Consider the following 27,931-nt stretch of genomic DNA (forward strand, 5'->3'; position numbering starts at 1 on the left):
AGCGGCGGCGGCGCCGGAGGGGACCCGCGCCCGCCTCGGCGCCGGGCCCATGCAGGGAGATGGCGGCGGGCCGGGCGCTGGCCGCGCTGCTGGCCGCGCTGCTGGCCGCCTCGGCGCAGCTCCTGCGGCGGGAAGGTAGGGCCGGGCCGGGCCGGCGCCCCTCAGCGCGGCGGGGCTGCCCGGGCAGGGGCCCGCCCGGCGGGAGGCGGGTGGCTCCGCGCTCGTCTCCGTGCGCTGCGGCTGCCGGGGCGGCATCGGGTGCTGAGAGTGTGTGTGTGGGAGCGGGCTAGGACCGCGCCTGTAGCGTTCGGCGGTGCCGGTGCGTCGCGGCAGCCGCAGCCCCCCGCGGGGAGCGTGAGCGGCCGCCTTTCTCCAGTGCCGGCGGGGGGGGCGAGCCCGGGCATTGCGGGTGCGGGGGTCCGCGTCGGCCCGGGGCGAGGGCTCAGGGCGTCGGTGGCGGGGCCCTCGGGGCGGGGGGCGGCCTTGCCGGGCCGCGCTGCTCGGGCCCCGCGGGCAGAGGGCGTGGGGGCACCGCGTCTCAGCACCTCTCGTTGGAACATCCCTCTTTCTTCGTGAAATAAGTGCTAGCAGGGCAAATGATTTGACCTTTACGTTCTGGCTTACTGGAGAACTGGTTGTGCAGGTAACTTGGGAGCCGGAGCAGGTGGGAGCTCTGTGTCTTGAAATTCCTGGACGCTTGATGCAATCCCATGTGTATAACCCGTGAATAATTTCCTTAAATCCTGTCTGTGACCCCAAGAGAATGCCAGTTATGAACACAGAGACAGTCTGTGGGATTTTCCTCAATTTCCAAAGCTGCTTGATTGCAAAAAATGCTCATCCTCAAATCTAAACAGTCCATTGTATAGCTATTGGTCCTGTTAAAGACTCTTAAAGTATGTCTTCTTCTATAGAAAGTAACTGCTGAGTTATTTGCAGTGACTGTGAATAACCTAAAGACTCTGATATGAAATTAATGCCTTTTTAACGTAGCTCTGTTACCTTTAACTGTACTGGTTGTGCAGATCTGTGGCTTAGGGCTATTATTATAAACAATAAAACCTAAATGTTGACTGTGAAATTGGATAGCACTGAGATTTAAGTTTCAAGCTGCGTAGTCTTTTACATAAAATACTTGTATTTCATGTATTGCCTCTGAGTGAATGAATAACAGCTATTTGCCTCTATAAGGCTCTTCACAGGAAAGAAATAATGTTATACTGTGGTTAATTGTGTGGTGTTTTCAAAAAACTCAAACTTTTAAAAGCTTAGATGGATCAGTGCTAGGAGAGGAGCTAGACTTTCCAAAAGTCTTGTATTGTTGAAGTAGCGAATTAAAAAAATCTTCAGTTGCATCTTTTTGCATACATAGGTCTAGACCTTCGTGGAGAGATGCAGCAGCCTATTCACACATTAGTCCTCACCCTCTGGTCAAACTGTGTTATCAAAATCCCCTTTCACCCTCCAATCTTCTTGATGCCTTATGTTAAATTTCTTGGGCTTCTTTTAAGGCACAGTAGAGTTCTTTTTGAGCCACTGTCTTTGTTTTTTTTTCCTATTGTCATCATCTGCTCCTGCATCTTCTTTAAAAATATCTCTTGCTTCTTGCTTAAAACATCCAAACAAACTGTGCATTCACATTGGCATTTAAAAAATACTTTATACCCTCTTTATGCAAAGTTGGGCCCACACCAGTAGTTGGTTGGGTGTAGCAGTGAGCAGGACAGCAGCTGTGTGGTGGCTGTGGGTGCAGGTGGTGACCCTGGAGAGCTGAGCAAGTCTCCTTTGCGTGTGATTGTAACAACTCCTGTCGGGAAGATGACAAAACCAAATCAGATGGGAAGGAGCAGGAAGTGGAAGGATGATGGTGAGTCTGATGAGGAACGTCTCACTTGTCCTGTGCAAACCTTCCCTGCAAACAAGATGTCTGCATGGTCTGGGGCTTGCTTAGCTTAATCTAGAGGAACTGGGGGGAGCAAGCTTTGTGGTTACTCTGTAAAACAAGGTTAGTAATGGTGAAGTTGCCCAAAATACCACTGGTAGACCCAGTTGTTTGGTGCCACTGATGGTAGTCCCTCTTCCTACCTCTTCCAGTCCCTTCCTTTCCAACTGCATGCTTCTGTCTGCTTGTCCTGCACAAGCACCACTGCTCCTGGGTCCAGGTCCTCAGTCATCCTGTCAAACTCACTAACTCAGTGCCTTCTGCTTCTTTGTGGGCCCCCAGCTCTGTCCCCCCCTCAGGAGGTGGCTCAGTCTCAGCTGCGTTAGTGGCACTGGTTGGCAGGCTGAAGGTTGTGATGGCGTAAGTGGGACGGGAGGAGGGAATGGTGCCTTCCCAAGTTTGCTGGCAGATCTTGTATACCTGGTATGTCCTTCATCCCAGTGGGAGCTGCTTTTGTTATTGCACAACTGAAACTGTAACGTTTCCCTGAGCAAAAGTTTGTCCTGAAAGCTCAGAATAGTTCAGGTTGATTTCTTTCCCCAGCACCCCAATGCAGTCGGTTATTTTTTGGGAGTTCCCTTGCCCTGGTGCTGACGTTGCTGCTCGCACTGCTGCTGCTGCATTTTGGCTGCAAGTTGCAGCTGTCTCCCCCTCAGCGAGGCCAGGTTCAGGCTGGGCATGCAGAACCACGCGCAAGGTGGGTATGAGGCACGTGTGCCTCTTCTCAGGGACTGGTGATGCTCTGGTGGGAAGGCTACAAACCTTGGTGTGCCTGTCTCTAAATCTGTTTCTTGTCATCCTTGATGAAGTGCTTCCTTCTCTTGCTCTCTCTCCCCACCCTTTCCCAGCAGGTACACTGTTATGGTGGTGTTCTTACTGTCTTGTAGGAATGTGTAGATCAGGCGTGGCTGGTCACATTGTCTTCAGAGGAGCTTGTGTTTTTTTTCAGATGCAACTTTATACGTAGCGTAAATTATCAAGTGTCACAATGGTTAACTTAAAGGTGGAAAACGACAGAAAAGTATTTGGTTCGATAGTTTTGCATAGGTGTGGGAGCATGAACATAGTACTGCGTATCTGACCTTTGAAAATGTCTTTTCCAACTAAAACATGTTTCTTTGAAGCACTAATAATGCAGCTAATCAGACTTTTATGATGTCTATGAAATGTAAACAAATATTTCAGATTTAAAGTACCCTTATGTGATAAAATCTGCATATGTATTTTGGGCTTTGTCTTTAAAATGTCGTTACAAGAAGTGAATTTGCAGATAATGCCATGTTGTTTCTTGCTCTACCCTCCAGTTAACTTTTTCTTGGCAACTGACTGATTTGAATCATGCATCAGTCTTGACATGTAAAGCTGCTTCTCTTAATAAAGTAAAAAAACCCCAAGCTGTTAGCAAGGTCTTTCTGCTGTTCTGACTATATAAATAACTGGCCTGTTTGTGCTGCTCTGGAAGTCAGTGGAAGCTGGATTATTTCCATTCTGAATTGCTCTTTGCTCGCTCCATCGAGACCTCTCCTTTTAAGACCACAACTATTGTGCCTGAATAGTTGGTTGTACTTTTTTCTTTTTTCTTTTTTTTTTTTTTTTTTTTTCCTTGCATTGTGCCATTATCAGTCCGGAGTACTTAATTTTTACTTAGAAGTGGCCCAGGAGAGAAGAAACGTGGTACAATGGACCAGCTCCTGAGCCTGGCTCCTTAGGGAGCTGGCAAGAGTCTTTTGTGCCTGGGGTTGTCGTTTGATGAGCTGTGGTGGCTTATCAGCAAAAAAAATAATTAAGGGAGAGCAGGCTGAAAGGGATTATTTTTTAGCATTGGCTTAAGGCGTGGGCTGAAAGGACTGGTGAGGGGAGAAATAGGGTGGAAGGGTTGGGGGCTGCTGAAGCTTGTGTTCAGAGTACTACCCATGGACCTATGGCACAGAGGAAATTACTCGTTAGCTAGAAAATTGCCCTACTCTCATTTTTATTCTGACTTGTGTGCATTGTCTTGCTACACTGTAACAGGATTCTCTAGACAGAAATCAGGGCTTGCTTTATGAAGTAAGGGAAGAACCTTTCACCTACCTGATATCAGGTATCCTTTGGGTCAGTTGTGTTCAGGCTTGTTAATTACTTAAAAGAATTAATCTTATGTATAGATGATGTTGAAATAGAAAAGAGCTTTGAGAAACAGAAATAGAAAAAATAGAAATAGAAAGGAGCTTTGAAAAAAACCTACTGAAAATAAGTTTTGACTTCTTGAAATACATAGCAGCATTATTTTCACAAGTATTGCTGGGGCTTGGTTTATTAGTATAGCCCTTATCATCCAGCTTAATTGATACTTATACATGTGTATGTGTTTAATAAACTTTGGAATCCCCATCTGCCAAAACCTTAGTCTTAGGTAGAGGCTGAACAACTTTGCACTTAGTTCATTCCAGAAATACTTCACGTTAGAAACAGCATGCTGGGAGCAAAGTCAAGATGCTTTTGGCTTTACCTGTGTTGACTGCTACAGCTACGGGTGACAGGGACAGGGTGTGCTTGCAAATTAGTGTACAATAATAGCTGATTAACTCTTTTCCTTCTTCAGCAGTTTCTCTGTATTGATTAGATTTTAATTTGCTTTTTGTAATTGCTGATGGCAAAACATGATCTTCTTTGGGTCCTGGGCAGTGACAGACGAATGCAACCTGAGAGCAGTGGATGTTCCCCGGGGTGGTACCTCTTTGTGTTGTGGTTGGTGCGGGGCTGCTGGGTTGTTGCTGGGGCTGTGCAGTAGGGAAGCTGGGTGTTGCTCACTGCTGTTCCACTGTTTCTTACTGCAGCGAGGTTCTCCTGCTGTCTTCTGGGTGCTCCTTTGAGCTTTCCCTGTGGTTGCTTTCTGGCCTTGGTTTCCATGTGAGAGCTCCTAAAAAGGCTCAGCTGCAGCAAAGCATGTGTTAGGCTGGAGGATATGGGGAAAATGGGCCTTGAACACCAGTTTTGATCTAACAGGGCTCTTTTTGGGTAAACCTCTATCCTCTTCCTTTGATTTTCTTAAGTGTCTTTTAAAATCTTTTTACAATTCTACATCTTTTAATAACTTCTATAATTTATAAACCTTTGCCCAGCTGGTGGAAAGACTAAATATGTTACCTTAACAAAGCACTCCCAGAGTTTCTGGGACATTAGCTGTCTTGCTGATGCTGCTCAGGTACCCATGTCAAACCTCAGCTGTGGGGTGGACAACACACCCACTGCAGCACGGGTTGATTTGTTGGAGCCAAACCATGAACCAGTTCCTGTAGAGCACCTGATGACTTTTGGTGCTCTCTTGATAGGATTCAGCTAATAAAGCCTGGTCACCATCCCTCAACTCAAAAACTCTGATCTGATGGAGGTGTGACAGATTTGCCTTGTTCAACATCTGCTTGTGCCACCAGGGCATGAAGGAAAGGATGTGGCGTGGGTTGTGCTGTGCTTAGTAAAACTGTTGACTGCTGGCTGTTATGTCAGAGCAAAATCTTTGTTTCTGTTTTAGCTGGTGACAGAGGCGAGGGTTTGCTGCCTGTAGCTGAACCTGCCTAGCCTAGGTAGCCTAGTGTAGGTAGTATTGATGGGACCTCCTGGAAGACTTCAGGAAGAGCCAGCTGAAGAATCATGCCATAATGTCTAATGGATGTGCATTCTGTGTGTGTTAGTAAGGTCTAGTCTGCTTCTAAGTGCCCAGGCTGCCAGCACTGGGGGAAAACTGGGACTTTTTTTTTTTTGGTGGGTTTTTCAACCTATCCCCTGTAATGGGGGGAAAAGTCTCACCCTTGCCTGTTCCATTGAACACTTTCGACAGCCATCCTCAGGGGTGCCATGGGACAGCCTGCTTCGAGCTGTGCCTTTTGATTTCTTGGGGAACAAAGTGAGCGTTTTTACTCACTGTCAGAGCAAACTCATTTGGAAAGGTGTGATCATGCCGGCATTTTGGAGTTGGCCCTGGCTTTGGTGGAGCTGAGAGATTAGTGTACAGAGACTGCAAACTGTGGAGGTGAAAAGGGATGATCTCAAGTTTCTTAGAAGTGAGAGACGAGTTGACAACAGAATGTTTGGCATGGGAGGGACCCTTGATTGTGAAATGCACTTTTTCCACCTTCATTCACCAGAGCCAAGACCAAAGAGCTGCTCAGACATGCTCCGAGATGCTGTCCTCTCACTGGCTTACATCAAGGTAGGGATAAACTGTGCAAGCAAACACCCCTTTGATCAAGGGAGGCTCCTCCAGCGACTTGTGTGGTGCCTTAGTGTTCCTTGTGGCAGTGCAACATTTTCTTGTCAACATGTGCAGACCCATGTGTTGTACATTCTGTATGTTGCATGCGAGCTGGTGGTCAGCTTGCAGACAGTGTTCTCTGAGCTCTGCATCTCACTTCTACAGAAGGAACAAAACTTAATTTCTGTAAAATAATAATAAAGAAAAGGCAGCTCAGAGTCAACATTCTCCTTTCTGTAATTAAAGCTAAGCTTGCCAAATCCCAAAGTGGTTTCCCCCCCCCACTTTTGGTGAAAAAAGCTTCTTTTCAAAATTTCTTTTATACATTGTCTTAATTGTTTTCCAAAAAGGTTCTAGAGAAAAAGATGGAAGTACTGAAATTTATTATTACTACTTTTTTTTTTTTTTAAGCTGAAGGTACTTCAGCTTAGTTATTCCTGTTAGGAATTACAAATTAATGAATTAACAAGCCTTGAGTGAGCAACCTTGTTGGCATGGGGTACTGACAGACCTTCTCTGGTGAGTTGTGCTTGGGATGGCTTGTAACATCACTACCCCAGAAGCATCCACCCTTCCTGATGATGTGGATGAGGAGAATGGGATGTGCAACATCTTGCCTGCTTTGCGTCCCCATCTTAGATACTAGTTTAAACAATCAGTGAAGATTAGGGAGTTGTACTGTGGTGGCTGAGGAATGGATACTCTTCCACAGGTGCCCTCCCCTGAGCTGTGGATGGTTACCCTGGCATAATAGTCATTGGCAGCATCTATCTGTAAGTGTTTACAAGCTTTGCAGGTTTTAAGCTTTAATTTTCTGGGTGATACTCTGAATGCAATCCTTTCACAAAATATGAACATCATATCCCAAGCAAGCATGGCATTGAAAGACTAGTTGAAACATAAGGGGATCATGGAGCAATGTGGAGAGTAGTTAGTTTATATTTTAAATGTAAACAGAAAACCTGTTTGCTTTATGAAAAGGATTTCGGCAGCTTGCAGCAAGCAGCGTTGTAATTTGTGATTGTGCTCATGATTTCTGCTGCTCACAGTGCCATTTAGTAGGTGAGAAGAGTAGAAGTGGTGTATGGGTCCCTGACTAAGCTTGCTGAGGGCTTGAAGAATGTGAAGGCAATTACCTGGATGGGCACTGAGGGTGGAACTGGAGGAGTGGATGATGCTTGGGCAATTGAGTGCTGTAGTTACTGTGGAGTGGAACTTAAGTTGACAAAAATTCAATAAGGCAGGTACAAAACATTGTAATTGGCAAAGAGGGAGACTTTTAAATGTTTTTTGACCTGTTGTTGCCAAACTTGATGCAACTGTGCAGTGAATTGTGTTGGAGGTGATGTGGCAATGGATGATCAGGTGCAGCTGTTGGCGCATCTCTTAGTTGAGCCATTGAGGTGTTAGCTCAGGATGTGTGAGCTGGAACCTATGATCCCCATCACGCAGGAGACAGCCTTGAGGTCCACTTGCTAGATGAAGGAGGCTTTGGATGGATTCCTGTGAACGTGTCCTGCCAATGCTACTGTCTTCTGCACCAAGGCTGTCTGTTAGATCAGGGTGATGAGTTGGTATGGCTTGAAACTGAAATCATTCAGCTTATGGCCAGGTTACTGTGTTATTGAGTCGTACCCCTTGCTCCCACCGCCTTGCTGTAACCCTTGCAGTAGACTGTCGTGGAAAAACCTCAGCAGGCTACGAGCATGCCTGTGGGCCAGCATCCCTGCAGGGGCTCAGAAGAAGCAGTGAGCTTTCCAGGAGAGCCTACTGAGCCGTAGAGACAAACAGTCCAGCAGTGCTATCCCTGTCCCAAGGCAGTGGCACAAACTGCTGCGGTGGACAAGCCTGTTCTTTGGAGAGGTGTGTTGGTTGTGTGGGTTCATATCCCCCTCAGGCAGAACAGGGGTTTGGATCCAGGTATTTCATATCCGGAGTGAGCATTGCTGCTACTCGCCTTCTGCAGCCTCTCATCGCCTCCAGCTGCCACCGGCTCGTGAATAGTGTCTGAGTCAGCACCATCCAACTGGTTTTTGTTAAAATTGGCTGTGTGGAATGAGCCCATGATTTAACTGCAGTGAGCAAACCGACAGCTATTGTATATTATTTTGGGATAAATTAACATCTGAGATTTTTTGTTGGTGGTGGTGGTGGCTTTCGTGGGCTTTGGTTTCTTGTTTTTCTGGAGGTTTTTTGATTGTTTTAATCCATCCAGCAAAGTCACATACAACAATCCATAGACCCTTATGGATAAATTGCTGCAATAAAATGCAGTCCTCTAGCCAAAGCTATCTGGGCTCTGGTCTAACTCCCGCTTTGTTTAGCAAGGCACTGTACGTAGCCATAAAAATTTCTGTCCTGCCAAGTCTTTTCCTTCCATGTATGTACATATGCTCTTGGTGAATGTCACTGGCTCTACTACTCTCTAGCTGTCTTCTACATCGCACCCCCCTCTTGTACAGGAAAAATATCCTTTTGACATTTATATAGACATACTAAAAATTCTAGATTAGTGTCAGATGCAACCACAGTGGATAAATTTAGGCTAAATTCTATGGAGTAATCTGACACTATGCAGTTTGTTTCTAACTCAAGTTGGAGACCTCTGAGCAATGAAATTTATGAAAAGTTTGGAAAAGTCATACTGTTGAGAAAAAGCTAGCCAAGGTGTGTTCGCATAGAGAGAAGCTTTACTCTAGTGGTAAAGGGATGCTGTGATGAGACAACTGTTCTGAAGGCACAGCCTTAGATGAGAATGAGCAGTAGTGAAATCCAGTTGCAGCAGGGAAGATGCAGATTGAGATTAGGACAGTTGAAGAAATAGCCAAGGGAGGCTGCAAAACTGTGATTGCTTAGAGGAAAAAAAATTGAGGTCAGATCAGATGTCTGCGTCAGCCTGTGAACCAGCTCAGGACTTCAGGCTTTATCTCTGACAACTTCTAGTCCAGCGATTTCATTTTTGTGTAGACAGAGACCAAATCCAGCTTGGCAATGCTTCCTCTCGTTGGTTTGGATATCCTGTGTGTCATTCCTGTGCAGAGTTAACGAGGTGTGGAAAATCATTCTTTACAAGAAACATGTACAGTTACTGGTAATCCTAATAAAAAGGTATGCAGTGGGAATCATAGACAAAGACATCTAGTGTGAGTCATGAAGAGATTCATGTTTATAAAAGCTCTGCAATAAAGGTGCTTTTAAAGTAGTCTGTATTGCGCTGCATGTGTGGGGCTATAGTTTAGGGGGTTTAGGCATTTAGGGTTGGGTTTTTTTTAGTGGTTTGGGGATCACTGGGTATACTTTCTGCACCATTCTTTTTTTCTATTTTTCCTATGAAAATGAGGTTTGGTAGTCTAATGTAGCTTAGCACATCCCTACCAGCTGGCTGCTGTTGACATTACAGGATTATGTTCTTATTTCTGGCCAAAATTATTATCTGTGGAGTATCATCTTAGCAAGCTGTTTGGTTATGCATTAATTTAGCTTGGTGTGTCTGTATTTGTGTGGGTTTCTAGCAGACAGTTTTGCTGGGCCTAGCTGAGTAAAGATCTGCGTCCTTGTTGCCTGCTAGGACGTTGTTGATAGTTGGTATGTTGATCATTACAGCACTTCTGCGATTTTGGGCAGGTCGTGTTTTGGAAAGCTGAGGCATGGGCCATGTCCATGCTGGAAAGTGATACTGAACTAACAAGGATTTGATCTTGCAGGGAGATCTGATGAATGGCTACGTGGTCATGAAGTCTGGAAGAAGGGTGTATGTGTGCAAAAAAAACCTGTGCAGAAGTCAGGTCTTTTCAAGGGCTGGGGAAGATGATGCTTTGTTTTGACCCTTGTAGGAAATCTTTGCTTACTTCAAAACACCATTCAAATTGTAGAAATATTTTATTCCTTGGTTTCAGCTCAGGGCATGTATCGGTTTTGTTTTAAAGCTAGTCATGTGCTTAAGGTTATGCTTAAACTTAATCATCGTGACTAAAAATGATCTTAGAGCTGTGTGTGACCATTTGGTGCAGAAGCGTTGGCTGTTTGTGGCCCAGGTGCATTTCTCCATCCTGCCAGGCTGGTTGTATGGCTGTGCTGTCCTGAAAAGAAACAGTGATAACTGTTTGACCAGAAAGTGAGGAACAGACTTCTTAGTAAAACGTAGAAACTGTAGATGAGTATGACAACTACCATATGCAAGAAAGAAGTCTCTTTTGTCCATAGTTGTTATTTATTGGTATTATGCTGTTAACGCTTCGTATCTGGGTGGCATAAACATCAGAGAAGTGATGACTATCACGGTCAAAGGGTATTTTGTGTGCTAAGCATGATAACTAAAAACCTCCAAAGAACCCCAAAAGTGTCCAGTGCTATGGAAAACAAAACTCTGGGCTGGGCTGGAAGTGCTTGTTTCACTTTCTCGTCTGAAAACTGCTTCCTCCCAAAGAGGGAGGAGGAGCAATCCTGGTTGCTGACTTTGCTTTACTTTTCCCCACCCTGCGCACTTTGTCCCTGCAATTGTCCCCTGCATGCTTGGAAGGTCATGGCACAAGCCAGTTTCCTAGCCTGGATGGTTGTTTGTTTGTTGGGTTGTTTTGTTGTTTCTGTTTTCTTCATGGTGAAAACCCAGATTGAAAACCTTTGCAAAAGCGTTTCTAAGGCAGGAACGCAGACGTCAGGTAGTGCCAGCCATTGGAAGAGGCATGGGAATTCAGTGTATGTTCTCGGGTCAGAGGACTGTCCTGTCACTTAAAAGATGTAGGAAACTTACTCGGTGATCAGGTTCTCACTAATGGTGTCTGAGGGTTGATGACTTGTTGTTACAAGTATGTGCAGAAATTTGGCCAGCCTCATGGTGTGAGGTTTTCTTTTAAAGCTTTTGATCCTGGAGGCAAATAGATAAGGCAGTTTCAAGGGCTTGCTAAATCTTTTGACTCTCAAGATTGTGTAGAAAAGGCAGAAAGGCTGGAAAAAGGCAACAACAAAACTCAAATAAAATCATGATGGGGTATCTCTTTGAGTACTCTATGCCCTACTCCCCTTAGAAGTGAGATTTTTAGATGTCTAGTGTTGGCGAACCTGGAGTTGCAGCGTTCCCAGAGGCTGGGAAGGACAATAGCCAGTGCTGACTGCTCAGTGCCCAGGGCTTTTGCAAAACATTGCAATGAAAGTCAGGCCTTGCAAGACAATGAGATTGCTGTAAAAATCTGGAGATTTGAACAGGGGGGTTTAAAAATAGGACAGGGAAGTGGAGTCATTAATGCAATATGCTTCTCTCTGTAGCTGGGGTGGCTGAAGCTGTGAGTTGGGTGGGTAGGTGGTCTGAGGGTCTCTGGTGTACTCATCTGCCATGAGAGGGCTCTGCTGATGAAGGGTTCCCACGGTGTGCTCGGCCCTGCTCCCCACAACCCTTAGCAGATGAGCCCCTGGGTCTCTGGGCTTGGGCCAGTGTACTTACACCATTGCAGCAGTCACTGGCCCGGGCCAGGCTGGCTGTCCAGGTGCTCAAGGGATGCTGTGCGGTTGGGCTGAGCCTGGGGCGCCATGCAGATGTGCGTTTCTGAGCCAGATGTTTTCCTATGTCTTCCTGGTGTGCTGCCTGGCAATGGGAATGGCTGCACGGGCTCTCCTGGGGTGCTGCACTGTTGGGTTTGCTAGGGTAAACCTCTCTTTATTGGGTTAATGAGCAACCTGGTGTACGGGCAGAGCTTTGTCATGCAGCTCTGCATGATGTCCCAGTGAAGGAAGAGACCTTTTTGAACATATCTTGGGGTACCCTTATTTCTAGATCTCTTGCATTTTTTTATATACGTTTCCACCCACCCCCACCCCGGTAAACATTAAAAGCACAGGTGCCGTGGACACTGTGATTGTGTCTTCCATACACTGAAATAAGGAAGGCAGAGTAGTAAAAACAAATAGCAGAAAACCTACGAGCTGACCTCTTCTCAGATTTTCACCTGGGGCTGGCATATGGTTGACTTCAATGCAGACTTTACTCTCTTCAGTCAGAGCTGGGCTTAATCTTTGCTAAGCATCAAATTAATGCTAATAACTTTTCTAGTCATCTTGAATGTCCAGTCAGTGCTTCTTGGTGTCTTACATTTTTGTGTATCTTTTTAGAAGACAGTTGGGTTTGGTCCATTTGTTGATAAACTGCTGCCCATGAAGTAAGATTATTCAACAAGCAGTTTATTCTTGGCTCCAGCGTTTCTTCTGAGAGGTGCTCTTGTGTTCAGTAGTGCTTGAGGATGGGTTGAAATCTGTGAAGGTTGCTGAGCTTTTTATGTGTTCCCCAAAAGCCAATGATGGCCGTATCGGGGTGGAGAGGAGGTATCTGAGCACACAGGGTCTGTCCTAGGCCACAGGTGCCTTCTGTGCTGCTGAGAGGCATTGCATGGATGTCCTGTACCTTCAGAGGATGAGTTGTAAAACGTGGGGAGGGTGGGAAAAGTCCGTGACCACATGTACAAGTGTTGGTATGTGCTTTTGGTATCCCCAGAATGCCTCCTCTGGTCTCAGTAATTGTTGAGGCATACCCAGAGGGTCTTGTTACCATCGCCTGCAATTAAAGTTGAGGCTTACTTGATTGTGTGGCAGCTGCATAAACCTGAATTATCGTGACTTCATGGGTGCCTTCAGAAATGAAGCAAGCTGTATGGTGGGCATAACAGACTGCAAACCAAAATCAGGGCAACAAAAACTTGAATGGAATAGCTGAGCTACTTTAAAATTGTGAAATAAATAACAGTGGTGAAGGTAAACTGGAGCAGAACTGGTCCTACACAAATTCATGTATGCCTGCCTCTGGGCACATGCAGCAAGTGGATTTCTGTGTCGTCTGTGCTGTACTGGAAGAACCAAGAAACTTCTGAGAATGTGGATGCAAATATTTCTTCTGACAATGTGGCATCTGTGGGGATGTGTGGAATGCCTGGTGATACTTGTGTGTGCTAGTAACAAAACACCTCTTTTTTTGTTGTGTTTTTTTTTTTTTTCTCTCTTAGCTTCCTTTATGATCTCTCTTCATGCAGCGGACAATGTCACAGTTATGATTAAACTGAGACACAGTATTTCACCAAGCTGTCAAATTAATGTTAAAAATGTCACCAGATCTGAACTCTGGATAAAGCCTGGGGAGAGCACGACTTTTACCTTCACTTGTAGTACTCCAGAGAAGTATTTCATCATGGAAATTCAGAAAAATATTGGTAAGATAAAGCGTTTTAATTTTTCTCCCAGTGGTAATTTTCCTCTGATAAAACTATGTGCCGTCTTTTCCAGTTACTATACTAAGGTATCCCCTGTAACCTTGGGTAAGAGGAAACCTTGAATTACTGAAACTATGTAAGTTGAAGTGGTCTGTATTATGGCTGGCAGAATTAACGTTAACTAGGCTGTTTTGGAAACAGTTAAATAATTGTTGCATCATATTCCTTGCTGCCTTCCCTTTTCCTGCAGTTTATAAATGCATCAGAGAATCTTTTTTCCTTTCAAAAGTCTCTGAGCACTAATAATGCTGTATGACCCACATTATTCGTTGATCAGCTTGATTGTGTCTATAAGAGCAACAGAAGCATTGAAAGCATGCATGTGGTTCCTTATATTTAATGAACAGTACTGAAGTTCAGTAAATGCTGAAGTTCAGAAGAAAATTTGCAAGTGTAACTAAAGCTTCATTTGCTTTGAATGTTATCCCTGGTGTATGTTAATGTTAATGGTGTGAACATGTGCTACTTCTCAACAAGATCCCAAACTTAATAGGGTATTCAGTCTTTGGTAACGTCTTCATGGGGTGGTGTTCAAGGACAATTCTCTTTGCATTTTGGCATTTTATTAATTTGATTCATGCAATATTTCATTATGTATTTGTAAGATGCCCTTGTGATATTTCTTCTTTTAAGTTGAAGCCTAGATGTAGATTAAAGTGTGCTCATTTTTAATGTCCAGCTAGAAATACCAGTAGTTTAGATTTGTCAGAGAATCCTTTTCTAAGTTCTCCCCAGAGTTGTGCAGCAGCAGTTGTTGTCATTCATCACTTCTGCAAAATCTGGGGCCCAGATTGTTCGTCAAGGCACCAGGGAAATGAAGATACAGTTCATGGCAAGGAGTGGAAAATTTAAAGATTAATGACTTGCCAGGAGTTCTGCAAATGAGATGGGATGAAGTTGGCTCCCTAGATCCATGATATCCAGCTCCCCTAACATTGCATTTCTCACTTTTGCCCCTTCAGCGCTCTACCCTGTTCACTAAATACCTTCTGAATTCTTCAACAAACAAGGCGGGTAGAGACAATCAATTTTGTTAATCAGCCTGATGAAAGCAGGTTTATCCCGTCTATGGTTTAGGAGTCCTGTTTGCAGACAGCATGTGACCGTGTTATAGGAGTGTCTTTTAATGCTTGTAGAAGAGAAGTGCAACCTAAAAATGGTGAAAATAGCAATGAAGGGGAAAGTGTCAAATTCCTCGTTTACTTGAATGCTTGCCAGAATGTGTCATGGCTGTTCTGTCTCTGCATTTAGACTGTGTGTCAGGCCCATGTCCATTTGGAGATGTTCATCTGTACCCACTGGGGCTACCTCGTCTTAACAGGACTTTCACCTGGGATGTGAAGGCAAGTACAAAGGCTGGACTTGAACTGAAATTTTCTACCCCATGGCTAAGACAGATTGAACCAGGAGAGACGTGCCCAGATTTTGTTAGCTACAACATCAACAGCTGTATTGATACAGCCAAGGTCAACATTGGCACCTTCTGCAGGAATGGGTCAGTGTCTCGCGTCAAGCTGCTGGGAGGAGTTGTCCTGTCTCTGCACCTCCCGTGGAACTCACCTCTCACCACCTCAGGCTTCAACATAGCTAACAGGGCTTCCATAAAACGTAAGTATGGAGTAGCGTTTCCTCACCTGTAATCAGCTCGTGCAGATTGCAGCAGAATTATTTAAACCTTTCTTGTCAGGTAACCTCCTAGTTGTGGTGCTGCTATCCCTAACTCACTTCCACTTCATCTTTCCAAAAGCTATTGTTGCATGGTTTTTAGTTTGGTAGCTGGTGCTCTTCTGGGGTCAAAATATCTTAGTTTGTTTGGTTAATAATTATGAAAACTGCTGCATTGCTGGTTTTGGTGCACAATACTTATTTTCAATCTCTTTAAATTTCCTAAAACTTAAACATACCTGCTCTGTTGTTTTTGTGGTTTTGGCTAGGTGAGACTAGATAGCGTAATTAGAATGAGCCAAGAGAGTTATTTGCTGGTTGCAGTGTGTAGTTGGGTTTGTTTATTTTAAAATAAAGCTTCCTTAACTTCTGGAGCCTCAAATTAGTCCCTCTTTTTCATGAGAGGAAGATGGGAAAAGGTGAAGTAGTGCCTGAAAGGCTTAAATACTGCTTAAATACAGCTGTTTCAACCTGTAACATAAAATGTTGTGTAATCATCTTAAAATACCTGGAATATTATATAGCAATCAGTGGGTTACTTTGTGATATCATGACAAACCTTTTTTGGGAGATGCTCTTGCTCTATACTTTAATTCTGCAGTTATTGCTGTCAGTTTTAAAAGGAACCTGCTCCAGGTTCAAGTTTCTAGAATACAAGTTTTTAACTCCTGGCACTCCTTGCAGTTGCATATCATCGCTGGAGTCCTAGAGCAGGACCATAATCTCTGTGTACCCAGCTTCATGCTGTCAAAGCGTCATCCAAACATAAAGTGTCTTACATGGCCTCCATGGTTTGCATTTGTGCTTTATCATGCATATTTGAGGCTCTTTGCTGGCATGCTTTTGTTAGATCTGGGGGGGGGTGGGGTGGGGCAGAGCTCCTTGCTGGTATAAAAGCTCACATCTTTTGTTTCCCAAAACCCAGGGAAGCAGAAGTAGTTGTCAGGTGCATGTTTGCTCTTGCAAAACCAGGAGCAAGAACTAGGATCTTTCACTTCCAAACAATAAAGGCTTGTCTGTCCACATACTTGAAATGTGAACCCACTAAACTGAAAATGCTGCATTAATATGTCCCTTACCTTATCTGTAATTGAAGAAAAAATCATCAGCTTGAGTATATGTTTTAATCTGGAGAGTTTGTAATACCTCACCTGTAGCTGAAGTGGATGGCCTCACTGACAAAATGAAAATACTCAGCTGCTGGGGTGCTAGATATGCCAGTGTGCCTTCATTAATTGGAATGTCTTTTGTATTTTTTTTTCCACTCCTGTTTTAGGGTTGTGCATTATTGAATCCATTTTGAAGGGGGAGTCTTCAGTCACCCTGATGTCCCCAAACTACCCACTGGGCTTTCCAGAAGATGAGCTCATGACGTGGCAGTTTGTGATTCCTTCCAACATGAGAGCAAGCGTATTTTTCCACAACTACAGCCTCTCAAACTGTGAAAGGAAAGAAGAGAGGGTGGAGTACTACATCCCTGGCTCCCTCAGCAACCCAGAGGTGTTCAAACTGAGTGACAGCCAGCCCGCCAATATCGCTGGCAGCTTCAATCTGTCCCTGCAGGGCTGTGATCAGGATGCCCAGAACCCAGGCATCCTCCGCTTGCTCTTCCAAGTTGTCGTTCAGCACCCACAGGTTGATGAGAGTAAGTACCTGCCTTCCCCTTCCATTGCTTTTTCTTATGAACATCTGGGCTGAGCACCACAGGGAAAATACTGAGGGTTTTGTGATGTTCCTTGAACTTTAGTTTAAGGAGGTGGGTTGCCAGACAATGCTGCGGCCTGTTTTACTGCCCTGGGTACCACCAAGCCACCATTACGGCAAGGTGAGCAGTGATGCTGAAACTTAAAATTTGGGGTGGAGTTTAAAAGTCCATTGCAGATTTTACACTGTAGCTTGTAAACGGTGATTCCTTTCCTTTTCCAGTACCTGCATCGTGTAATTGAAAAATTCCTTTAACAACTGCCATATCAGGTCTTGCACATTATATAAACAAAGCTAAGCACCAGCTTGCTTTTCCTTGTCACTGTGTTCCCTCTGGGGGCCCAGTCCAGCTATTGGACAAGGACCATAACTGCTTGATTGGAATTGTCACATGTTGCTGCCTGCTCTCCAGTACAGGAATTTAATCCAAGCTTATTGGGACACTATGATTATTAAAATGTGAGCCTAGGTTTCTGCTCTCTACATAAGCAGTCACATTTAGCAAGGTAAAACCAGCTGTCGTGGTAGGTGGCAAGATCCATGGCATGAACTGGTGAAATGAGATACGTAAAATTGTTTCCATACTACTAATGGCATCAATATGCATCTTTCCTTCCTTTCTTTCTTCCTCTGAGTTTTTTTTTTTTTGCTTCCTAGAGAAGTCTGAGCACAATCTAGTGTGAAGAAGTCACACTAGATAAGTAGTTGTCAGTAAGATACTCCACTAATAATATTCCCTACATGTTTGGATGTTCTTTAGGTTTCTTGCTGCTTGTTGCTACACTAAGGAAATTATTCTTTTACTGTTTCCTTGCCCAAAGTCCAGACTGGCTTAATACAATGACTTGTAATACTAGAGCATTTATCTAAAAACAAATAAAAGGCCTGGTTAGGTGATGAGCTATGAAGTTAGTGATTTATCCTCTGGCTTCTAAGCTGTGACCTCAGTTCATGGTGGAGATTAATAATCAAGGTGTCCTCACTGCAGAGGGAGCAGGTGGAGGAAAGTCCACACTCTGGACTACCACTGCATCAGGAGCTACAGAGGCTTTCTAAGTAATTTTAGAGAGAATAAAGTTTGAATGCCCTGTACCATGAAGTCACGTATCCAGGAACAGTCTGAAGCATCTCACCACTTTAATCCTCACTTGTTTGTCTGTCTAGCCTGTCTCCAATCAGGAACAGCAAATCCTCCTGAAATTGTTAACAAAATCATGTTTGCTTACATTTATTGTGTTGTATCTTGGAAGCCAGACAGAGTGATAACGTTGTATTCAACTCATCAGCTTCATCTCTCTTCTACTTTAGAAAGCAAAAAAGGATTTTAATGTATTCATGGCCAGTAAATGAGATGATAATCACAAAAAAAAAAGGTACAAAAAACAGGTTGTCATTTATTGAATGAAATGCAAGTAAAGAACCACTTGGATTTGAGAGACAACAGTGGTTTCTCTAGGGATTTTATTAGGATTTCATGAGTGATCTTATACATATAAGTTCATCAAAGATTCAAATTCAGCCCTCAGGATGGTATTGAAACTTTTATTTAAATTAAAAAAAAAAAAAAAGCCATCTGCAGTGTGCAAATTAAACATGGCTCTTACTAAAATTTTATTGGTATTTGCATATTCTCAAAGCTTCCCAAACATGTGGGTATTCCACAGCTGTCTGTGTTGCTTATCATTAAATAAGGGGGAAATACAGCTCTTCCCACTTGAAATAACTTCTTGATCTAACCCTCTCTATGTTTAGCTGCTCCAAGAAAAAACATTCTGAAGAATGGCTAACCTTGCAGTACGAATCCTAGGTTCTGTGCTTGATTGTGGCAATGATGGAGATTTCCATCTGACCTCTTGCCTTTTTATGTGTCTGATTTCCCACATTGGAGAAAGCTGTTTTATTCACCTTTTGTTTATGACTTTGAGGTCCACAGCTAAAACCAGAAAATGAAGAGTAATAACAGTGTATGTGTGTATGTATATTTTTTAAAAAATCTGTCCTTTATAGAATAGTAGAATCACAGAATGGTTTGGGTAGGAAGAGGCTTAAAGATCATCTAGTTCCAACCCCACTGCCATGGACAGGCACATTTTCTGCCAGATCAGTTTGCTTGCTTTGACATCAGAGACATGTGCCTTGTTAACAGCATTAGGATGCTGTGTTGATCCAAATCTATCTTTCCACATGATAGTTAATCTTTGAACTAGGCTGTAGTGCATAATTTTGGATTTTTTCCTCTTTCCTTATCCTTCCCCCTTGCAGCCGTTCCAAGTATTTGCACCTGCCATTAGCTTATGTGGGAGGTGTTTGTCATCCCTTCTTACCTCCATTGTTCCAGCGTGCTGTCACTGCCAAACAGTATGTGATGGAAGACAGGGCCTTGAAGCCAGTTCATCGGGGAAACCCGGCAATAAATCATAACTCTTTCTCCTTATGTATGTCTGGGTTTTACATATTGTGTAGGAGTTGCTTTTATGGAGCATGCCTGGAGACTCATGGAAGTAGGTCTCATAAGGGGTTGTGATTTTTCAGTTAGACTGGAGTAGATGTTTCTGTCGGTCATCTAGGCTATCAAACTCACAGAAATGGCTGTGGTTGGTAGGAACCACTGGAGATCATAAAGTCCAGCCACTTGCTCCAGCAGGGTCAGCTAGCACAGGTTGCCCAGGACTATGTCCACTGGGTTTTGAGTATCTCCAAAGGCCTCTGGGTAGTCTGTTCCATTGTTGACCAACCTTGCTTTGTTGTTGTTAATGTTTAAGAAAGATTTTCTGTATTTCCGTTTGTGCCTCTCGCCCTGTCACTGGGCATCATCAAGAAGAGTCTGGCACATATCATTTACACACACGTGCATACATCCCCCTATGCCACCCAGCTCACTTGTTCCTTTCTCCTATTAGAGATGCTCTCATCCCATTAGAAGTGTCTCTGTGGCTTCTTGCTGGCCTTACCCCAATACATCGGGGTCTGTCTTGTACTGGGGAGCCCAAAACTTGACCCAGCATTTGCAGATGTCTCACCAGTGCTTTAGCAGAGGGCGAGATTTGCCTTGCTCAACCTGCTGTCGATGCTTTTTCTGATCAACTGTTGTGTGATCAGTAGAACTGACTTTAAAAGAAATACCAGAAACTTCTTGGGGAAAACAAATCTAACATAGTTGGCTGAGCTCCTTACATTGTAGCCTAACCTGTTTAAAAGGAGCTAGCATATGTGTTATCCTGTTACAGCTGGAAAATGGTAGGGAAATGGAGTTTGTGTATGGAAGGGCTCAACCCTGTAAACTAGGAGTGATGTGATATACTGCCTGAGTTCATATTACACTGATGGAAAGAAGTACATAATGTTTTACCTGACACAGAAACAGCTGATGTGGCTGCTCATCTAATGGGATGAGAGGAGACAGAGTAAGTTTTTCCTCACACCGTGCTGCTTGCTAGTAATTGTTCTGGGATGTTTTTTGTTGCAGATGTCACCCATTTGGTCGACCTGAGCAAGGAGTGGAATATGACTGTAACGATACACTTTGAAGGGTGGCCCACCCACATCCCGCTCATGTCTGAATCCATGTGCTTGATCTGTAAAGATCCTCGCACCTGTGACCGTGTCTTGACTTTAGTGTCTGGTGCTGTCTACAAGATCTCCTTTCTCTGCAAGGACTTGTCCCGTCTGAGGATCACAGCTGAAAAAGGCATAAGTATGACAAAAGTGGTTTAATGTTGTTTCCTAGGGAATGCTTTTGCATGCTTTTCCCCAGGAGTCAGCCAAACCTTCTTTCTCGCTTGGAGTTTAAATAGAGTGTGGGTGGAAACCAGGTGTTGGCCTGCTGAGAGATGGGTACAATGAATCTGGAGATGGCCTTGTTGAACCCCGTAGCTATTCCTATGAGGCACATAAGAATCTTCTCACTGAAAACTGCAAAATATGGAAATGGAGCAGGAGAGCCATAAATCTGCCCATGAAAATGCAGGACCAAGGTTGCCATCAGGAGTGCGTCATGTGCCACTTGCATATACACTTGGTGTAGGATTTTCCCAAATGCTTTCAACTAACAGTAGAGAAACAGTTTTAAAATATGTATCTGGACCTTGACTAGCCTGCAACAGTGTCCCAGTCAGCAAGGGATATAGCAAAAGCAATATGCTGAGTGAGGGATTTTTAATATGTTTGTATCTGTTGGTTTCTTCGGTGTCCTGCACCCTTTTAAGGAAAGCTCTTTAAATACAAATGATATATGTTTGGTTACATGTGGTTACTAAGAGAGGATATTTTCTCAGGTAGATGCTTATCTGGGTCTGTAACACAAAACTGACAGTACTGTGTGTGCGTGTACTCCGGTACACAGGAAAATCCGGACTTGTTTCTGTGATTGCAGGCTGCTTCGATTTTCGGTGGTGTCAGAGGAAGATCTATTCCCTTTCGGTGCCCAAGGCTATTACCCAATTGCCAATTCGCCTGCATAAGTTTATTTGGAAGCTCTTGGCTCCTGATTTGATCAACACAGAAATTACGTCTCCGTCCTTGAAACTTCAGCAACACGTCCCAGAGCAGAGGTGCAACACGAGCTACAGTTACAGCATTGTTAGTGCCACCCCAGAGATGGAGTTGAATGTTGGTGTGTTCTGTCCTGGTGGATCCATTAAAAAGATTCAGATGAGAAATAATATTACCATAGCCTTAAAAACATTTGGTAAAGGATTCCTTAATGAGTCAAACCATCAGGATCTGAAAATGTCTTTTGTGCCACATATTAAAGGTAAAACATACTATATTGTTGTACGGTGTTGGATGTCTCAATACGCTTATTAGAGCGCTTGCGGATAAATAGAAATAAGAGTTCAATTTTTTAGAGTCTAGTCCCAGAGCCACTGCTGGGAGCAATCTTTGTCTGAATCAGGGTCATGGTTTATTCCTGGAAGAAGGAAGGAACTTTGTACTCCAGGTGGTGCATAGTTGGCTGTGGGAAATTCTGCAGATATATCTGTGCTAATTGTGATAATTATTGATGTGGGAGGGGACAACAGGTGAGTTGTATTGCTGATACTGAGATGCAATTGACTGTAGAAATTTGCTGGTCACAAGTATAGTAGATGCTTTTTTGTTATGGAGAAGAAAGACCAGATAATTTTTCATGCTGAAAGAGCAAGCTTGGCGGGGGGGAACCAACAAAAAAAACCCCACAACAAACCAGGAAGTATCAAAGCCAAGTTTTCATTCCTTTATTCTTTTCCTTTACTGCAGATGAGTGCACTTTCACTGTGAGTCCAGATCCAAAAGCTAAAGTTTACTTGCAGACTCCCAACTGGCCTTATGGTCTGCGTCCTTATGTCTCCATATCCTGGTATGTCATTGTGCCCAATAAGCAAGTTGCTCGCCTCGGGTTCTCCAGGGACCGCATGGGTGTCACCTGTGAGACAGGCCGTGCCTATGTCAACATAAAGGAGGAAACACTGGGGGCAGAGGAGACTGTGCGCCGTGAGGATGAGCTTCTGCCCCAGCCCCGAAATATGTATCACAACTTCTGGGTAAACGTCTCCAACTGTAAACCTGTGGATAAGACGCAACTGACCTTGCAGTTCTGGGTAGCCTTTGCTGACAAGCAGATAGGTGAGTCCTGTGAGGTTGTGGTGGTTTGCTTTCCCTTGGAGGAACAGTCATGGGTGCTGGCCCTCCTTGCGTGGGGGGGTTATGAGAGCCCTGCCTTTGGAAATACCTGTTCCTCAAAAACCTCTGAGAGTTACAGCTGGGTACCTCTAGAAGCTGGGGAGGAAGGAGGGGTTTTAATGTGGTGGTAGGGTTTTTGTGGGATTTTAGGGGGTTTTTTGGTTGGGGTTTTTTTTTTTCCTTTTTTTTTTTTGACACGGGATTGCAGTACTTGAGGGGAGGAAGACTAGATTTTATTTTTTTAAATTTAATTTAGCTTTTTTAATTGGAAAAAAATACAGCCAGCATGTAGAAGATCAAGTGATGTTTTTCCCTCCCAAGTTCACAAACCTGGTAAATGACTTGGGATTTGATTATGCAAACTTACTCATCCAGGTAGTAGTTCAGTTAGTCTCAGTGTTCACACAAACAAAAAAATAATTTCTGGGGCAGATCTGACCATTTAGTGGAGAGCGTTCTGACTATTGACGGCAAAATCTGCATTCTTGTTGTCCTTCACCTCCCTGAAACATAGTTTACAAGAAAAACAAAAACAAAAACAAAACCCAACAACAACAAAAACAGCGAGGGGGAAACATTTTGGGGTGGGCTTTGCTTATGTAAATTTGCTTCAAATTTGCACTGCCTCTTCACTTCTGGGAGACTTCTGTCTGTCAAGGTATTGGCTACACGAGCTAGAACTAAACCAGTACACATTTCTATTTTTTCCTCTTTTTTTTTCTTTTTTTGTAATGTATGCTTTTAAAACACGCAGCATTTTCCTTTGCTTATGCATGGACTTTCCTAATCAATTTTATGACTCCTAGAAACATGCAGGTCAACACAAATTGTTTATTTCAGAGGAAAGGATGGTATTGAGGAGAAGTTGGTGAAACGTCACCGCTTCCTCTGTTGAATCCCTCTCTGTCTCTTTCTACACTTTCTTCTCTTCCCTGCCTATTCAGCCAGAGGCATATGAGATGCTGCAGGTAAGTTCAGCCACACATGAGCTGTATTGAACCCTTGGAGGTGGGGTGGGTTGGTTGTGTTTCTTGGTTGCGCTCCACTGCTAGCAGCAGGAGTTTGTCATTGCTTGGCCTTCAATCTCTTGGAAATGGCTTGTGTTGCCTTGTGGTGAGTGTGGCTCGGAAACTCCTGCCATGCAGGCAGCCGATATGCTTAGAAGCTTTTAAAGAGGTTCAAACCCAGACAACTTTTAGCAGAAAGCTGGATGTTTTCTCTCTTGCTCAATGTCCTTGTGCCTTTTCTGTTTGCAGACCTAGGAGTGATACTTGCTGTGGTGGCTGGGGCTGGAGTTCTCACAGCTATTGGACTGACTGTGTGCTGTGTTAAGAAGAAGTAAGTTCATAATTTGGTGTGTGTAACTTAGCAGTTCAAGAAGGCATTTTGGGAAAGCTGCTGGGCCCTCTTGTTTCATGTGTTGGTATGGACGCCTTGAACAAGAGTCTGAAGCATGAGGTAGTCAATAGTGGAAGCGGTGTGACTCCAGGAATGCTGCTTTACTCTAAATTGACTGACTTTAAGAGTAGAGCAGCATTTCTGGAGTCACACTACTTCAACCTCTAGGGCATTGCCTGCCTTGGCCTTAGCGCAGGCTTCTGGCTGTACTGTTGGTTAGCTGTTGGTTGGACTTCACCAGCAATTCTTATGAAATGAAATAACAATGAATGTGGCTGCTGCACCTCTGACTCTAGACAAGACTTTGTTTAAACAAGCTGTAAACTCACCCAGATAGCCTAGGAGCTATCTTTCATCTGCACAACCTCCAGCAACTTCTGAAGTTTGCACATCAAGTGGGAGCATTTTTCTATGAGATAAGCCCTTGGGGAGAGAACTAGGTTGTGCTAAGCAAACATGCATAGTGTTACTCATGCAAGCAGAGTCTGAAGTCATCGATAGCTTGGGGTTTCTGATACATGTATGCTGGCAGGGTGATTGGGTTCTAAAACTGTAGGGTTTGAATAAAATTGTGCAATAGGAAGGCTAGAACAGTTATGAGCACACTACCACACAGGAAAGACTTTACAAATACAGGCTTAGAACTCTTCAGTTCAGCCTTTGGTCTTTCTATTTTGGGGACAGTTGCTGCAGAAGGTGCAACCAAGAAAAGTTCATTTGACTTTCATAGAGAACTCGCTATCTTACTTGTCTTCAGTAATGCTCAGTGTTGTTTTGTGAGGATCTAGTGGCCTCTAGGTCCTATTAATGTGCGTGGATGTTGGGTGTCTCGGTACACTGCACAGCCAGGACCCCCATGCTTGGGAGGCCATCGGAGTTAATCTTGCAAAATTCAGGGTCAGCAGAGCAGCAGTAGGTAACCAAATAGCATGAAGTTACTTTCTGCTCTGTTTAAAAAAACATGTCTAAACTCGAGTTATTTATCCTAAGATTGCAAGTAAAGCCTTCAGTCAGGGCAGACTGCCTGACACTGGGTGACTGGGATGGGTACACAGAAGCTGTCGTTACTGAGTTCAGATGCATCAGCCGTGTGTTCTTTCTGACCTGTTAACAATTTCAACTCTGTAACAGGAGGAAGAAAAGCCAGAATCCCATGGTGGGAGTGTATAATGCTAACGTGAATACTCAGGTGCCGGGAAAACAAGGCTTATTCACAAAAGGGAGGAAAAACAATGAGTCTCATGTCTATGCGGTTATTGATGATGCTATGGTCTATGGGCACTTGCTGAAGGAATCCAATGGCTCAGTCACTCCAGAAGTTGACGTGTACCGGCCTTTTGATGGACCCATTGGTAGCTTGCCACCTTCTCCACCTCCATTCTCCTTCCGAAAAGACATTAAATGCTCTTCTAACACCGAGGAATCTCCACCTCTGACGGACAGAGACCAGGACACTTACACGTTTGCTCATCAGAAATCAGAGGACAATGGAGATACAAGTGAAAAGAATAATGGAGATAGGAGTCAGTCCTTGCTGGAAAATAAGGAACAGGATGGTTTGGAGGAGTAATTTTATGCCAGGTATAGCAGTTTCCTGTGGAAATACAGGTGTAAGGACAGGGGTCTAGGAAAAAACCTGAAGAGTGTTATTTAAAAACATGTTTTGCTGTTGGTTTGTTTTGTGTGTGTGTTTTTAATTATTTTTTTTAAAACTTCAGCTGTTGATAGCTTTCAGTTTTAGATCGAACATCTAGCAAACTCAAAGCCGGTTGAGACACTCCAGGACTGCATGCGCTTCTGGTTCTGAAACAGGTGGCAAAGGTACACTCCTGCTTTTTATTATAATGACATCAGGAAAATTAATTCCTAACTGCCAGCTTAAAACTGTGGCAATTAGAGTGGGGAGAGCGTTTTGTGAGTGGAGGAAATACTGGACAGTAATTTGTTCCTGAGTGTTGGTTGGTGACTCTTGGAAGGCATAGGCTACGTCACCGTCTTGGGGCAGCTCCAGGTTGCACAGATGTCTAAGCAATCTGCTGATGTCTGAGCAAAGGAGGGGACACTGTAATTTCCACCACTTGCTGCTTGGAAATTCATTGTAATTGGCACGCTGGTGACTATGCAAGTGTAGTGAAAGACCAGTGTGAACGCTTGAGCTTGGGCTCTTCTAGTTCAGAAGTGAAGTATGGGTTTTCTCTCATTTCCAGCTGATTTTATCATACTTGGATAGCACTGTGTGAGCCTACACCAAAGATTGTGTTTTCTTTGCTTTTTTACAAAAACAGTTTCAGAAGTCTAAAACAATCTGGGCTTCTGTTCCAGATACCTGTAGCATTCACATTTTACGACACATCTTACGCTTTTGGCTCAAGTAAGAGTAAGAATTCAATAAAGAAATAATGATGTGGTCATACAGCTGTTTACTAATGCTTTTCACTTCACCTGTTAGTGATGCTCGGTTATTTAATCAGTGTTAAAAAGGGGTAAAGAAAACTGACTGTTTCCAGCAGGTGGTTTCTCTGCAATGCAAAGAATGAGAGTGAATCCATAAGGAAAGCCTAGATGTTTAAATATTTCTTTAATCAGCCTGAATACAACAACCATGTTGAAATGATGGTAGGGACAGCTCTTGATTTCTTGCTGGACTTGAACTTCAGTTGTCTGGCTGCCTTTGAAAGACACCTCTTGAAATCGGGTAAATAATAGGTCTCATTTTTAAGTGCTGTAGTTAGCATGCCCCTCGGTTTCTGTGCCTTTTAAAACTTGAGGGTCAGGTCTTTGTGCAGGGGACTACAGGTATATGAATAAAGCTGCCTTTTATATACAAACATCTGGTTTGTCCAGGTGTGCAGTTACTGAGGATGTTTGCAATTTTGTGTGCAGCATTAGGCTTGATGACTTGAGAAATTGTCTCCAAAGTCTTATCGTGACTGTTTCTTGCCTAGTGATACAGAGGTGCCATAAAACTTTTAAACAGTGTTGCATGCCATGATGTTAAAAATATAATAATGTCTAAAATTGAAATGTCTTTACTAAAAACTTTACTGTTTACATTAAAAATAATAATTGGATTTCTTCCTATGTTAACTATGCTGGCATTGTGAATTGACTATTTATTTGGTCAATTGTGTGTACTTAACAGTGTATACCATTATACTGCTTGGACCACTATAAGATTCAGTATAGTGACATATCTGACTCAGTCTTCTGTAGTATATGGCAAAACGTGCCAGCTAAAAGTGCCTTTTAATTTTTTCATGTATTTTCCTGCTTATGTTTATCAATTTTAATATAGAATTGTGCGTTCCTAGATCTCTGGCTAGGCACTGGAATCACATATTTCAATGTTTACTTGGGTCATTGTAATGTCATTTGAGAGCTTTAAAAGATTTTTTTTTTTTTGTTATTTTTTATGGTTTTTTTACAATACTGATAGCTGTTTCTCTCAGGTAACTGAATTGCCACAATACATTTTTATCAGATTAGTTTGGTTGTGGACTTGTCTGGTCAATGTTTCTTACTTATTGTTTATTGAAAAGGAATGAGAAATCTGTAACAGAAAGTCAAGGCTGTCTCATCCCTCTAGCTTGGTTTCTGCAATTGCTTAGATGAATTTTTTTAGCTCATGTTCCTGCTAAGTAACTAAAGAAAATGTAGTGGAAGTCAGGCTTTTGTGAACAACTTCTTGATCTTTGAAGGAAGATGATGATGCTTATTGACTGGTATTTTTATTTGTTAGAATAAATAACTTTTGGTATGGCAATATAAACCTTAGTTTACAGTTGTTTCCAGTCTAAGGTTGACTTTCACTGTGCTTATTTTGGTATGTTTAGACTAAGAGTTCAGGCACAAATTCCGGTTCACTTTTCATTAAGAGAAAGTTGTGACTTAATTTTTTTAAAAAGTAAATAAAATACAACAATGCTGGAGTAACTGGTGTATGTCTTCCTCATGTGTGTGTAAACTTAGCCTCGAGTATTTTGATGTCTTAGTGCTGGCAGCTACACCATCACCTTAGACAATAGAAATGGGTTTCTAGAGAATCTGGTTTGCTGGGACAATATACTGCCGACTGTG

General features: G+C 43.4%; 1 protein-coding gene across 1 annotated transcript; it reads left to right on the forward strand.

Annotated features, from left to right (window-relative positions):
• Positions 1 to 27,927, forward strand: CDCP1 (CUB domain containing protein 1). The gene is made up of 9 exons (XM_037387122.1): positions 1 to 135; positions 13,163 to 13,366; positions 14,678 to 15,034; positions 16,368 to 16,736; positions 20,262 to 20,489; positions 21,168 to 21,548; positions 22,034 to 22,399; positions 23,713 to 23,794; positions 24,986 to 27,927. Exons 1-9 carry the CDS (start codon positions 60 to 62, stop codon positions 25,422 to 25,424), a joined length of 2,502 nt encoding a protein of 833 aa, XP_037243019.1. The 5' UTR covers positions 1 to 59; the 3' UTR covers positions 25,425 to 27,927.
• Positions 27,928 to 27,931: the final 4 nt, after the last annotated feature.

Source organism: Falco rusticolus, chromosome 4 (genome assembly GCF_015220075.1).
Source record: "Falco rusticolus isolate bFalRus1 chromosome 4, bFalRus1.pri, whole genome shotgun sequence".
Classification (NCBI taxonomy): Eukaryota; Metazoa; Chordata; class Aves; order Falconiformes; family Falconidae; genus Falco; species Falco rusticolus.

What these genes read in the sequence shown, in the direction of transcription:
- CDCP1 (XM_037387122.1), top strand. Translation starts at nt 60, where the DNA reads ATGGCGGCGGGCCGGGCGCTGGCCGCGCTGCTGGCCGCGCTGCTGGCC. An exon ending in GGAAATTCAGAAAAATATTG is followed by an intron (nt 13,367 to 14,677) that starts GTAAGATAAAGC and finishes CTCTGCATTTAG; the next exon opens with ACTGTGTGTCAGGCCCATGT. An exon ending in GTGTGCTGTGTTAAGAAGAA is followed by an intron (nt 23,795 to 24,985) that starts GTAAGTTCATAA and finishes ACTCTGTAACAG; the next exon opens with GAGGAAGAAAAGCCAGAATC.